This window comes from Canis aureus, chromosome 11 (genome assembly GCF_053574225.1).
Source record: "Canis aureus isolate CA01 chromosome 11, VMU_Caureus_v.1.0, whole genome shotgun sequence".
NCBI lineage: Eukaryota > Metazoa > Chordata > Mammalia > Carnivora > Canidae > Canis > Canis aureus.
Genome location: NC_135621.1, coordinates 44,330,013 through 44,343,695, shown reverse-complemented (window position 1 = coordinate 44,343,695; position 13,683 = coordinate 44,330,013). Strand labels below are relative to the sequence as shown.

The window sequence follows — 13,683 nt, the reverse complement described above, 5'->3', positions numbered from 1 at the left end:
TTCCAGCTGTGGCCAAAGAAGTGAAAATTTACTCCCAGTTATTTTGGTGATCAAGGGGCATGTCAGATTATCTACAGTCCTAGTTCTCTCCCCAGCCAGGGAGTAGAGAGATGTACACACTTGGAAATGAGTGTCTAGTACAATTGCTTGTCCTGCTAGGGTTCCATAGAATGTTCCAAAGTGTACTCAGGCAGACTTCCTACTGGCCAGTCCTTGTGGGACCCTGTTGTCAGGACAAGGCACATCATCCAGAGGGTCAGGGTGCTGGGAGAGACATGCCCCTGGGCACAGCCTGGCCAATGGATCTGACTGAGCCTTCTGACAATAGCCCTGAAATACTAGCTCATGAGTGATGTCTTAAATGTCCCTGGCTGTTCCTCTCCTAAGGGGGCCCCTGCCACTGGGTCCCTGATTTGAGGCAAGTATGTTACTATATCACTATTTCATCCCTATCCGGCATATCTGCTTCACATACACACTCACAGAGGAAGTGAGTTTCTTATTTATAGACACACATCTGAATCTCCTTCACCAACAGCATCAAAGGCAGCTGGATATATGAACTTATTATTGCAAAGTAAGAAAACAAAGACCAAAGGCAGAGAATTTGTAAACCTGAGATGCATTTCTTTTGTTCCTGCTCATATTATTTTTGTCTAGAATGGTGTTCCATCCACACATTGCTCAATAACATGGTTCTCTGGGGGTGCCTGGGTGGCTCAGTCGGTTAAGTGCCTAACTCCTGGTTATAGCTCAGGTCATGATCCCAGGGTCTTGGGATCGAGCTCCTTGTCGGGCTCCCCACTCAGCGGGGAGTCTGCTTGTGGATTTTCTCCCTGTGTCCCTTCCCCTTCTCCCCAGAGAGCGAGAGCTCTCTCTCTGTCTCTCTCTAAAAATAAATAAATAAGTCTTTATTTAAAAACACACACACACACACACACACAAGGTTCTCTGCACTCTGGAATACTTGGAACGAGAGTTTGTTCAGGAAGAAAAGGTCCCTGGGAAGTTCTGGTTATTGTGATGACTGACTGGAGGGCACGAACAGTTTCAGGCTATGACTCAGTCCCATGGTCAAGACCACCGTAACTCAGGTGAAGGGCAATGCCTTTGCCTGGGTCTCCTACTCAGCTCAACTCCTCATCTTTCCCAAAGGGGAAGGAACTTGAGGGTGCAATAGAAATAGTATGCAAAGTGGTTAAACTTCCAAACGTGTATAGAAGTTTTAGAAATCAGTACTAAGACAATTGTCTTTACACCAGGCATCCCTGCTTCCTCAGTCAGCAGAGTAGTTTTGGCGGCTTGTTCCATCAGTCTGGCTCCTCTTTCTGGCACTCAAGGCCCCCTGCACATCTGCAACCCATGTCATAATCTTCTGGGGGCATGGATCACCTTCTTCGGATCTTGTGTTATGGTAGAAGAATGGATTGGAGAATAGGCAGGCCAGGGCTCCAATCTCTATTCCATTATTTAGTGCTGTGTGACTTTGTGCAAATCACTTAGCTTCTCTGAGCCTCAGTTACCTCAGCCATGGCAAGACAGTGATAGCAACAAATATTCCACAGATCTGTATGGTTTCGAGATAATGTATATAAAGGGTGTGTAGCGGGTGTTAGATAAATAGCAATTCCTTTTTTTTTTTTTTTTGAGAGGGACAGGGGAGGGGCTTAAGGAGAGGGCGATAGAGAATCTTTTTTTTTTTAGAGTGGGGAGGGGCAGAGAAAGAGAGAGAGAGAATCTTAAGCAAGTTCCACACCTGGCATGGAGCCTGATGCAGGGCTCAATCTCACAACCCTGAGATCATGACCTGAGCTGAAATCAACAGTCAGACGTTTAACAGGCTGAGCCACCCAGGTGCCCCAGCAATTCTCATTTTTACATCTTTGAAGAGATAACCCAATTCTATCTTTTCAAAATCCAAAACACCAGACGTGCTTTCAGCGCTTATGTCTTAGTTGAGTTAGCTCAGTTAGTCTTACCATGCCTGGTAAGCTCTGGAAAGAGAAGACCCAGGCCATCAAATCTTCCATACCTCTAAGTGTGCCAGGTACCTATCTATGCACCACAAACTTGAGCCAACCAGTGATCAACAGATAAGCTACTATAATCACCTCTGGCACAATCTCCCAAAGCAAAGATAAATCTAGAATTGTGTATCATTGTTTGGACAGAGTGATCTTTATGGGTTTCTTTTTCTTTCTTTCTTTTTTTCTTTATGGGTTTCCTAACCATATGATAGTGTTAGGAGTTAGCTGACCAGGTGAGTAGTCAGGGCCAGGGTCCCCAACAAGAAAATATGGAGTCAGGACAGCTAAAATAAAACAGCATTGACAATCTGCTTTGCAGGCCTCGCAGAACTAACTTCTGCAAAATGTCCTAAAACAAGACAATTGACCACAAAGCATTTGTCAATATCATGGGCAAGGGGCAGTGAAGACTTAAGCCCCCAGATGTCAACAAAACAAGACCATCAGCACATGGACATTAACCAAATGGGTAGACAGATAAGTGACCAAAGCCCTGATTGGCATGACTCAGCATACCTTGACTGCTTAAGAAATTTCTGCAAAAGAGCTCATAAAAACCCTTAAACTTAGAAATTCTGAGGGTAACCCACTCAGGCTCCCCTCCCTCTCAGGGAGCTTTATACTCTTGCCCAATAAACTTTGCTTTGCAGCCCACCACTCTTCATCTGGTCTGTCTCTTCATTCTCCGAAGCGGCATGACCAAGAACCTGGGCACTAATGGGACAAAAATCCTATAACAATGATTCTTGCTTCCTTTGCAAAGACTGCAGAAGCCAGGGCCCCTGTATCTGTACCTTATTGCCTGTGTCAGTGTCCACCAGGAAGCCCAGGACCCTGAGAACCACACTGCTCACACCCACAGGATATTGGCTCTGGCCCATGTGTTTCAGTGTCACCCGGTGTGGATCCACACTTGGGCTGTCATACTCCTGAGTTGGTGAAGAATCTGGAGGGTGGAAAGGTGCCTGGTCTGGCTGGACAAGAGACTGGTCATCTGGTAGCATTTCCTTGAGATTTCCCACGTCGTCGTCCTCCTCTTCTTCTTCTATGCGTGACTGAAGTATATGAGTTACAAATTCCAAAAGCAGCAAATGAAACAGATGCCAGGAGCCTACATTGAAATAACAACCCCCAAATGAATAATTAGATAGGCAGATGGACAAATAAACAGATCATTGTGGAACTACCAACTTTTCTGGAGCTTTTAACTCCTGTGTATGGGGCCCTTCACAGTCCTTTAGCAGATCCTGGGTGGGGGGAGGGGGTCCTGGGCAGGCATTCCATACCCGTGAACCCCAGCAAGGCGACTTTTGGACAGAAAGCACAGACAGCTAGATAGCCTGAGCCATGAAAGGGAACTTAAAACCCATCTAGTATGAGGTGGGAGAAAAGCCAATCCTACAGAGAAAGAGGTGCTATTCCCAGAGCCGGGGAATGCGCCCCTCAGCACACAGGGCACACAGCTGGCACACAGCACACAAGGGACAGGCTGGGAGAAGCCGTGGAGGCAGAGTATGGAGGAGGCCAGCTGGCGGCGTTGGGAGGCTGGAAATGCAGCCTCGCCTTTCCCCTGTTGCAGTCTGTGGGGTGCCTGTCCTGGGGGGGAAGTGGGAAGGGAAGCTGGCTGACATTCTCTCCTGCCCACCCGCCTGCAAGGGCTGCCATCAGGGACATCATGTGGGGAAAAACAGGAGGCCCTGCGACTCAGCTGAGTGCTCCAAATCCCAAGGTCTTTGGTCTTCCAGGAAAGAAGGATAATTAATGTTCAGCTGAAAAGCAGGGAGGGGCGGGGTGGGGGTGGGGGAGGGGGGGTCTGGCTTATTGCTATCATTAAAAGATACTTTTTTTTAAAGAAAGGAAAACCGAGGCTCTCTACAGATATAAAATAAACCTGCATCAAAGATCTTATGTAAGTCGTTTATTAAAGAGGAATTAATAAAATGTTGCAATTGGTTCAAAGGAGAATTCAAAGCACTAAACATATATAGACAGTAAAGAATTCACACAAAGATGCCCAACAGATCTGTCCTCAGGGCAGTAATTAATAGCATCCACCTGACACAACTAGTTTGCATTTCCCTGGAGGAGAATCATTTGCATTGTTATTGATATAATTTAGAGAGTTGCAAAATAACTCAAACACAATGAAAGGTGGAGATAACTCAGAAGTGTGTGCTGAACCTTTGGCCTTTTTCAAAGCCTTTTGTCCATTTCAAGCAAACTTTTGTCCATTTCAAAGCCTTATACAGAGTTTGTTTTTCCTTGATGGATCTGGGTGGGATGGAATGATCTGACCTGGTCTGGAATGAGCCTGACCAGCAACCCCTGGCCTATTTAACTATGTAAAGAGAAGAGACCAATGCAAACACTTTCCTTGGATGTCCTACAGGGGTTGTGTCGGGGGAGGGGGCAAGAGCTTCAGGGCTGGGTTTCTTTCTGTGATTGCACTCCATCACTTTGCTCCGGGAGAGCATTAGCATAAAGCAGAGTCATTTTGGACTTCATCAAAGGGGAGAGTCTCATTACCAGTGGGTGTCACCTACATGGCAGCTTACAGCAGCCACTCTCCATCGAGTTCCAGAGTAAAACTGGGAAAACTGGGCCACAATAGGTTTCACCTACCTGGCGTGAGGGCATCCGGCAGCTCTCTGGAGCCGGGAGTCTTCACTCTGCAAGCTCACAGGGTGGAGACTTTATCCTCTCACTGCAATGCCCTGGAAGGTGCCTGGGACTTTGTAGGGACACAATAAATGTCCACGGGAATAAACGATCCTTTCCATGAGGCTGGAAGGCTCAGGGGTGAACTGCCCTTCCTACCGCTCTCCTATGCGGCATCTTTGCCACAGATGCAGCGGAGGTGACCTTCCCAGAGAAAGACCACCTCTGACCAGAAAGTTTGCAGTGGATGCTGCTTCACTCTTTCCACTATCTGCATACAATGATGACTGTTATCGACTACTATTCACGAAATTTAAATATGGGTGCCCCAAGGAACCCATGTTCCTTTCCATCTCCATCGCCCCCCTGGGTGCTTTTCTGAACACACTCACTCAAGCACACAATTCAAAAACAGAAACAAGGAGAAGTTTCGTCTGCATTGGACCAGGATGGAATGGGAATGGGAAGCATGCTGTTTGATGGGCTATCATGTTGCCATTAAAAAAACGATTATTAGGGTTTTTGTGTCTATGTTGTATTTTACGTACACAGGTGAAAAGAAAAGAAGGTGACTGGATTCTATGTGAAACACAGAAAATGCTTATGCTCTAATAGCAGTTTTCAACACAAACTGTTTGGTATTCTCGGACTTACCGAAACTCTCTCTGTGGCAGAGGGTCATGGCTTTGCTGACGGCAGTGAGAAGGAAATTCCATCGTAGCTGGAAGCTGGCGGCCAATTGGACAAACTCTTCTTTGTTTCTGCTTGGCTATTACATTTTTGTGAGGGGAAAAAAAATGCTGGGGTTTATGACCAAGTCAAGAAGATCATGTGCGCACAGCTGCCCTGCACAGATGCTCCCAGGTGGCGGAGCGGAGGAGGAAGAAATGGTCAGGCTGGGACGGGGGCAGAGGCACGCTGGCCTGTTTCTGGTCTCCGGCATCTCCTGTGGAGATGATTCCAGGCCAGAACCCTTTGAAGTCGGTGGAGAGTAGAAAAGAGGTGGGAAACTGGCCTACATTTTTTTTTTGTTTTATTTTGTTTTCATCCCACACGATTGTTTGAAGGCGGTCACCTGCGGGGCGCACAGAGAAGGGCTGCAGGGGCGGCCTCGCGGATGCCATCGGGAGAGCTGGAGGCTCTTGCGCACCTGCCAAGGCCCGTGGGGTTGGGGGGGGCGGGGGGCGGCACAGAATCCCTTGCTGGCCGCCGCGCCGCGTGCACGGCTGAGCCTGGAGGGTCCGGCGCGGGCGGCCAGCGAGGGGCAGCCTGGGCAGCCTGGGCAGCCGGTACCCGCGAGACGCCTCCACGCGCGGGCTGCGCAGCTCCCCCGGGCTGAGGCTCGCCTTGGGCCGCGGGATCGTGTGGCTCGCGGGCGCGGGAGTGAACGCCCCGAAGCCCTCCCGGGTCTCCCGGGCCCTGGGGACCACCGGCCGGCTGGCCCGCAGGCTGGGGGGAGCAGGCGTGGAGACAGAGGGGCTGCAGACGAGGGAACGCCCTCTGCTCTATCCCTAACCCTCCCCCTCCGCCCCCACAGCTGCGGGGCTGGGGGGGGCTCCGGGGGGCTGGGACCCCGGCGGGAGCAGCGCCCTCCCCCGCGCCTTTGGGCCCCCGGGCCGGTGCTTCTGACCACCCAAAGCCGGCCTCCCAGGACCAGCCCCGCTCAGCACATTCAAGGATAACTTTTTAAAAGCATCGAGAGGGCAGCCCGGGTGGCCCAGCGGTTTGGCGCCGCCTTCAGCCCAGGGCGTGATCCTGGAGACCCAGGACCGAGTCTCACATCGGGCTCCCTGCTTCTCCCTCTGCCTGTGTCTCTCTCTCTGTGTGTCTCTCATGCATAAATAAATAAAATCTTAAAAAAATAAAAGCAATAGAGAAAGTAGCCCTGGGTGACCAGCTCTCTGCACGAACCTTCAGACTCCAGGGGGAAACCGTGAACGCCCTGGGGTGTCCCTCTGGTGCTCTGCTGGCCACCCCACTGACACTTCAGGTTCCCATGTCCCGAAGCTGCTCCAGGCCCGACCCCGCAGGAGCTGGGGGGAAGGGACCCGAGCCCCGGCGACTGTCCCCGGTGCTAGCCCGCTGCCAGATGCTAGCCGCTGACGCCGTGAGTCATCTCCGGCAGGCCTCGGGGCTTACATCCTAACAGTCTGAGTATTTTACCGACAGTAGTCTGTTTTTTATCAGCCAGGCTGTTGTACAAAAACAAGCCCTTGGAAGGCACGGTTACAAAATACACCATTTTTCTAACATGCCTCATTTGTGAAGGGTGAAGATACGGGGGCGGAGTCCGGGAAATCCAGCGGGTCCTGCCCCAACACAGGGCGAGCCTCTGGGGCTGCCCCCAGGCAGGGGGGGGGGCATCAGTGGTCTCAGACACAACTTGGTTGAAGTCGGAGGTGGCGTGAATACTCAAAACAAGGGACAGAGGCTTGAAGGCTTCTATGGAGGAAACTTTCCAATGAATACATGTCTCCACAGCAACGCAACCCTAGACACATGCTTACCACTGTTACAAATAAGCTTTGCCGAAGCCCAATGAGGAGGAATAAAAGCCATACAGAATCTGGAGTGATTATCACCCAGAAGCAAAAAAAAGGGGACAGACCCCTGCCAAGGATTGGAACTGACTTTCAAGCTCCTTCCTGAAAAGTTTTGTGGTTCATCTCTCTCTATGAGGCGTGTGACCCCACGGCTGCCCGCAGTCTTTGTGGCCTTAGGTATTTTCTGCGCCCTCTCTCTTCAATGGGCATCCAGACAAGATCAGGCAGGGCAGGAAACGGGAGAGAAAGAAATGTGACTGAGGCTTAACAGAGAAAGCCCAAAGTCGAGTTTCTGGTCCAGGCCCTCCAAGTCTTTGCTTTCTGTTCCAGAGACATCTGCTTCTTCTTCAGGAAATATGTCCTCCATTTTTCCATATGCTCCTTCTGCTCATGCCAGTCTCATGTGGGCTGTTCCCTTTCAGAATATTGTTTTAATCCTATTCACCTTCCACATCCTGTTTAAATCCCACCTCCCTCATCAAGGCCTTTCCGAAGGGCCCCAGCCTTCAGAGGACAATGCCTCAAGGTGGGGCGGCCTTGTGCTACCTTGTTTGGGTCTAAGTTTTAATGCATTGCCCCCAGCTCCTAGCCCACCACCCACTGTGGGCCACTGGGGCAAGGGTGCTGTGGCTTTCTCTGGCGGTACTCTCAGCTCTTACAGTGTGGCTGCTGAGGCAGAAGAGGAGGACAAGCAAGCCAAAATAAAGCCCTATTCAAGTAACACCCAAGTTTCAAGCTGACCAGAAGGACCAAACTCATCTGTATCCAAAACAATGTCTTTGATTTTATGAAATCAAGCCTGACACTCTACTGGGATAGTTCTGCAAAGTACCCAGACCTGCACCATTCTCCCCAAATAGACAAAATCCCCCCCCCTTTTTTTCCCTAGACACTCTTGCTTGGTGTACACATACACTCATCCATGCTCATCTGCACACACATGCTCACTTGCACACACCCTTGCATACACATGCTCACCTCCACACACATGCTCAGCCACCCTCACACACACTTACCTACATACTCATGCTCACCCCCACACACATGCTTATTCACTGTCACCCAACTCACCTGTATATATGTGCTCACTTGTACACATACCCGAGGCTACACATGCTCACCCACAAACACATGCCTGCGTGTGCCAGCCTCTGATTCCTGTCTTGCTACAGGAGTCAGACACTACTTCCCTATTCTTAATATAGGCACCAGCCTTGATACATTTCTTGCCAGAGAAAATTCTTTCATTTCATCAAGCCATGGGCACTGGTGCTAAAACATAGAATGAGCAACAGCCCCTTCTTCCCTTAAAAAAAAAAATCATGGTTTTGTACCTGAAGAACAAATGTTTGGAGATTTGAATACAGACAATTCAGGAATACACTGAGATCTGTGGATGTCCCCAGCAAAGCAATCAAACTGCTTAAACCTGTAAACAGAAGAAACAAAAAGACCGTGAGCCAAGTAGCAGGATTTTACTGGAGGTATTTGTATACTAGGTAACCTGGGCACAACACTGGACCTGCGGTTCAAAGGAATTCCCTGGGGCCTCACACTGCTTTTGAACACAAAGGATGAATTCTAAAGCTGTATTTGTCACTTCTGCGGTCAGCTGGTTCAGAGTTACAAGGTCTTGCCTCTTAGGAACCACCTCTGTCGCTCGTTGAAATGGAAAAAAAAAATATTTTGAAATAATAACCACACCTTGTAATTATACAGAACCTGGCTACAGATGAGCTCATTGCATGATATAGACATGAGCTCACCTCCCCTTGCTGTTTTCACAAAAGGGGTAGTTTATTCATGTCCTTTAAGCCAATGGTGGACCTCAAAGCTGCTGAAGGATGTGCCTTGCCTGGGGTTACAGGCTCAGTGAGTACAGACCTGAAGGGTGGAGCCCAAGCATTTGTGATGTTGGCACTTGGGTCCTCCACCTTCACGGGCAACATTGAGCAAAGAATAGCCTTTGGCTCTCCCACCTTTTTGCATGCAGCTCTGTACCAAGCAGAGTTTAGAAAACCAAGTAGGTTGCTGAGGCTGGGCCAGGCCTCATCTGGAGGATCCTCCAGGGATACCTCAAGCATTTGCCTGCTAGGTGTCAGCAGTGGGTACCAGAATACTGTCTCCTTGCTGGCTCTGTGCCCCCTTGGAAGTTCTTTTATTCACAAGAGCACCAGCAGGAGCACAGGAGCCCTGGGCAGGCATCTGGGGAGAGGCCTCATACCCTCCTGGGGCTCCCTGGGCTCTGGCTGGGGGCAAGAGCAGGGTTTGGGCAATCACCTGGAGTTTGGGGAAGAACCATTAGCCTGGGAGGGGGGCCTTTTGGGCTCCTACTAATGAGCATGACTTATCCATATCTCTGAAGCTTGCTAGGTTAGGCATTTACCTTCTTGTTCCTGGTTTGGGAGGGGAGGAGCTGGGATTTGGGACAGTAGGGCAACAGGGGCAGGGGAGACCAGCCAACAAGTATGGACCTATTTAAATATTTTAATAACTGGTACAATCCTACCAAAGTCGGCCCTACTTCAAGATTAAAGAAAGGGGCCAGGATAATTTGTGGTTCATTTATGTACTACTGAATCCCTGTATTCATCTAGTTATGAAGTATGGAAGTATTACCATGTGCGACACATGAATGAGCCACAGATGACACCTGAAGAAGCCCACAGGTTCTGGGGAGGCAGCTCTATGCACTGTTAAGTGTATCAGGACAGGGCCAGGTGCAGGGGGGAGTGAGGCCATCGTGGTGGAGCATCGGGAACAGGCACGAATGGAGCAGGGCCCTCTTAGCCCCCTCCTGGCAACTCTCATCCAAAGGCCTAGAGATTCACCCATCGTCTGGGGAGGAGGTCATGCACCTTCTGTAGCTCTCCTCCTGAATCAGCATCCAGTTTCTCCCCACTGAATGAGGACAGCTCCTTCTCTCACTTTGCTTCCGGGAGATGGAACCGTGCTGTCAGGCAGCTTGCTGAGCCCTTTGTGGAAGGGAGATTTTTTTTTTCCCCTTGAAAAATAATTACAACTATCAAATAGCAAAGGGCAGGAATATCAGCCTGCTTAATATCACTTGTTTGGAAAGCAGAGGAATACGGTAAGAGCACCGTGGCTAAACTTGTTCAAAAGAATACTTGGTGATGCTAACAATAGTGAGAGCAGAAGCTGGCCAGGCCGGGAGCTAACTGAATCCAATTCAGACAAAGGTAAAAAAAAAAAAAAAAAAAAAGACACTGCTGAATCTGCATGTGTGAGATCGATGTGGAAACGTTTTTTCCAAAGGAGACACTCCAGATTGATTTTTTTTCCAGAAAGAAATACCGGGAAGCAATAACCAAACTCATCTGTCCATCCATCCAACACTCGTGTATCAGCACTGCTGGCAGACCCAGGAGGAGGCCCCGGAGCGCATCCCCTGGGGTGCTCCTCACCCCTGCAGGACGAGATGTGGGAGCAGATAAATCATCATACCAAAGAGTAAAGTAGGTTCTACCTCTATTAAGAATTCATAAACTACTCATGGCCACGCCAGCCCCAAATAGACCCCACATGCTTTAAGCCGCAGGAGGAAGATTACATTTCATCTCCGTGTGCATCTCCAGGTCAACCGAGCTACTCGGGGTACTGGGCAGGGCTTTCTTAGAGAGGTCCAGAGTGCCTTGATCGATGATGGCATGCAGATCTGACTTCAAAATGTGGACTCTTCTGTTATTTTCCAATAGCATTCTCATAGTCTAAAGATAATGGAGAAGCGTAATACTTCATTAAGTCTTGTCCTTTGACTTTTGCCTAATCCCCCTCTCCAAATGACCTTTTTTTTTTTTTTAATTTTAACTTTTATTTTTTGAGGAGAAAAACAAGTGGATTTGGGTATTATCCTTTAAAACTGAATCCTACATGACAATTGAAATGTTTGAATTGCACACATTCTAGAACAGCCTGTCTGAAAAATCACCATTTGGAGTGCTTCCGCTCAGAGGCCGATGTGGTCAGGGCTCTCGGGGCTCTGTGGCTCTTCTTCCCCTGGTTCTTATTCTCTGCACCCCATTCCATGAACCTGAACTACTCTAGAGAGGAGCACAAAGGCTCTGCCTGAAGTTCTCCAAGGAGGGTGTGGTGCTGCAGACATGACTATTGACCTAATCCAGATGGTGACTGTGGGCCCCCAGACACTGTCTCTGTCCTTCCCTCTTGGAGGTTTGGGCCATGAATTCAGCTGCTGGGAGCTGATTTCCTCAGCCGTCCAACAGGGGCAACCCAATTCCTTACACTTCTAGAGTCCATCCAGACTCTAGATGGGGTGGGTCATCCTCACACCAGCCTGATGGCAGTGGGTCATCCTCTGCTCATGAGAGACACCAGCCTGAGGAGCAGACACTAGAGCCACCTCCTCCATCTGATAGGGGAGGACGCCGAGGGCCCCTGGGTGTGAGTAAACTTTCCCAAGCAACAGTGTTCAGAAAGAGAAGATTTGCCACTTGGGCGGGGGTTGGGATGGAGGCCTTGCTGTGGGGCTGTCACCAGTTGACCAAACAGAAATGAGAAAGTGCTGGAGAATGGGATGGGCTGCAAGCACATAGGCAGGAAACAACCCCAAGAAATGTGAAGTCAAGAGGGAGTTTTGTGCTGGGGGGACAGAGGTGGGTAAGTGGAGCGCCCAGCAGAGCTCCTGCTGAGCCGGGATTGGTTTGGAACAGAGCAGCAGTCTAAGTGCTGTCCTGATCTAGTGTCACAGGATTTCAGAACAGGCGGCTGAGGGGCCAAACGCCGGCATTATATAACCTTTCTTTCAGCCCTTCTCTGCCTTCCTCTAACACTGACGCTACATAAATAACCTGGGAGGGGAAAGGTCAGAGCTGAGAGACCTGGAGGCCCAGACACCCAGAGTCCATGGGGCCACGCACAGGGTGAAGGGCTCTGTCTGGCTGTCCCAGGCTCTGTTACGATGCCCCTTCACCTCTGCCACTGGCTGGCCCTGGTCAGCACTTCTGTGGGGTCCTCCTCTGGAACTTTAGAATGTTGACCTGCTTTTGCTTTTTCTCCTGCAGGGAGAACCCTTCTCAGGAGGGGAGCAGGGGCATTGGCTTCTAGCTGAGTTTGGGGTGCACTGTGCCTTCCCATCAGTAGCCAGCAAGGTCCTCCTGTCTGCCTCTGCCCTCCGCATGGATGGACACAGCCTCCAAGGGAGCTCCCCCTGCTCTCAGGGGAGACCAGCAGCTTTCACTTTTTACTGCAGGAAACAGCTTCATTCCCTCCTTCCTGAGGGCTGAAACCTACCTTTGCCATGTTGGAAAGGTATGTCTTTCTTCTTAGTCTCTTGACAAACACAGTAACTTCTGTTGAGAACAATACACATGGCCGTTATTGACACTGTGGGGACGAGGACATGGCATAGACACGAGGCACACATGTTTGTCTAGGCAGGTACAGCCGCCTGAACTGCCCTCCACACAGGGAGGCCTGGTCTTCCCACCGCCCACTGACCCTTTCCCAAATGGCCAAGAGGTGCTGGCGGGGGCCACTTGACTACAACACTGCTCCCCCCACCCCTCCGTACCAGGAGGTGATGCACTCCCAGCATCTGACGTGCCTGCTCAAAGGAGTTTAGGACTTTTGCCCAGGAAGCTCGAGTTTCCCCAATTTTGTCTTCTCTACAGTGCTCCCCTCCAAAACTCACCCAAGGAGGGGCTACTGGGGGGCTCAGTCGGTTAAGGGGCTGACTCTTGGTTTCAGCTCAGGTCATGATCTCAGGGTGTTGGGATCGAGCAGTACATCAGACTCTGTGCTCAGCAGGGAGACTGCTCAGGATTCTCTTTCTCCCTCTGTGCTTCCCCCAGCTCTCTCTCTCAAATAAATAAATAAATCTTAAAAAAAAAAAAAAAGATTCAAGAAAAGGAAAGGGTGAAATGAGGAAACAAAGGGAGTGTGTGCATGTATTCATCTGGCAAATATTTATGAGGGACACTGGCGCAGTGTGTGCTCCATAAATGTGTGCGGGGTATTCGCTGGATTGTTGGACAAAGGAGGGCAGCCTCAACTCTCTAGGGAGGGCCTCACCTTCTGAGGATGGGTCACCAGATGTGCAGACGCCTTCCTCAGAACAGGCTAAGTGCCCCCCTGTCCTGGGGAAGAAGGAAAGAAGGGGGAGGTACAGAGGGAAGGGAGAGGCCTGTTTGGAAAAAGGTGTCAGGTGTGGCTCCACTTAGAATGTGCAAGGTAGGAGTTAGGGAGGGGTGAGGGCTTGGCAGGGGAGGGAGGCAGGGGATGAGGATGGGTTTGGCAGACTAGGCAGAGACAGGAGCAGAAATGTGGACCTTTTTGGAGACAACCCGTGTTGTGTTGCTGGGGAGCACCCATGGAAGGACTCCCTGGAGGCTGGGGGCAAAGATGAGGCCAGAGGCCAAGCTGTAAATGACTCTGCCTAGTGAGTGAAGGTGCGTGGACCATCCAGACAGCAGAGG

General features: G+C 50.1%; 1 protein-coding gene across 1 annotated transcript in view; it reads right to left on the bottom strand.

The window, feature by feature from the left end:
* The window catches only part of RFX8 (regulatory factor X8), a 64,552-nt gene that overhangs the window by 3,122 nt on the left and 47,747 nt on the right, over positions 1–13,683 (bottom strand). Inside the window, 5 exon segments of the mRNA XM_077915006.1 lie at positions 2,822–3,138; positions 5,340–5,454; positions 8,563–8,657; positions 10,800–10,956; positions 12,500–12,558. Coding sequence (XP_077771132.1) covers positions 2,822–3,138; positions 5,340–5,454; positions 8,563–8,657; positions 10,800–10,956; positions 12,500–12,558 — 743 coding nt within the window.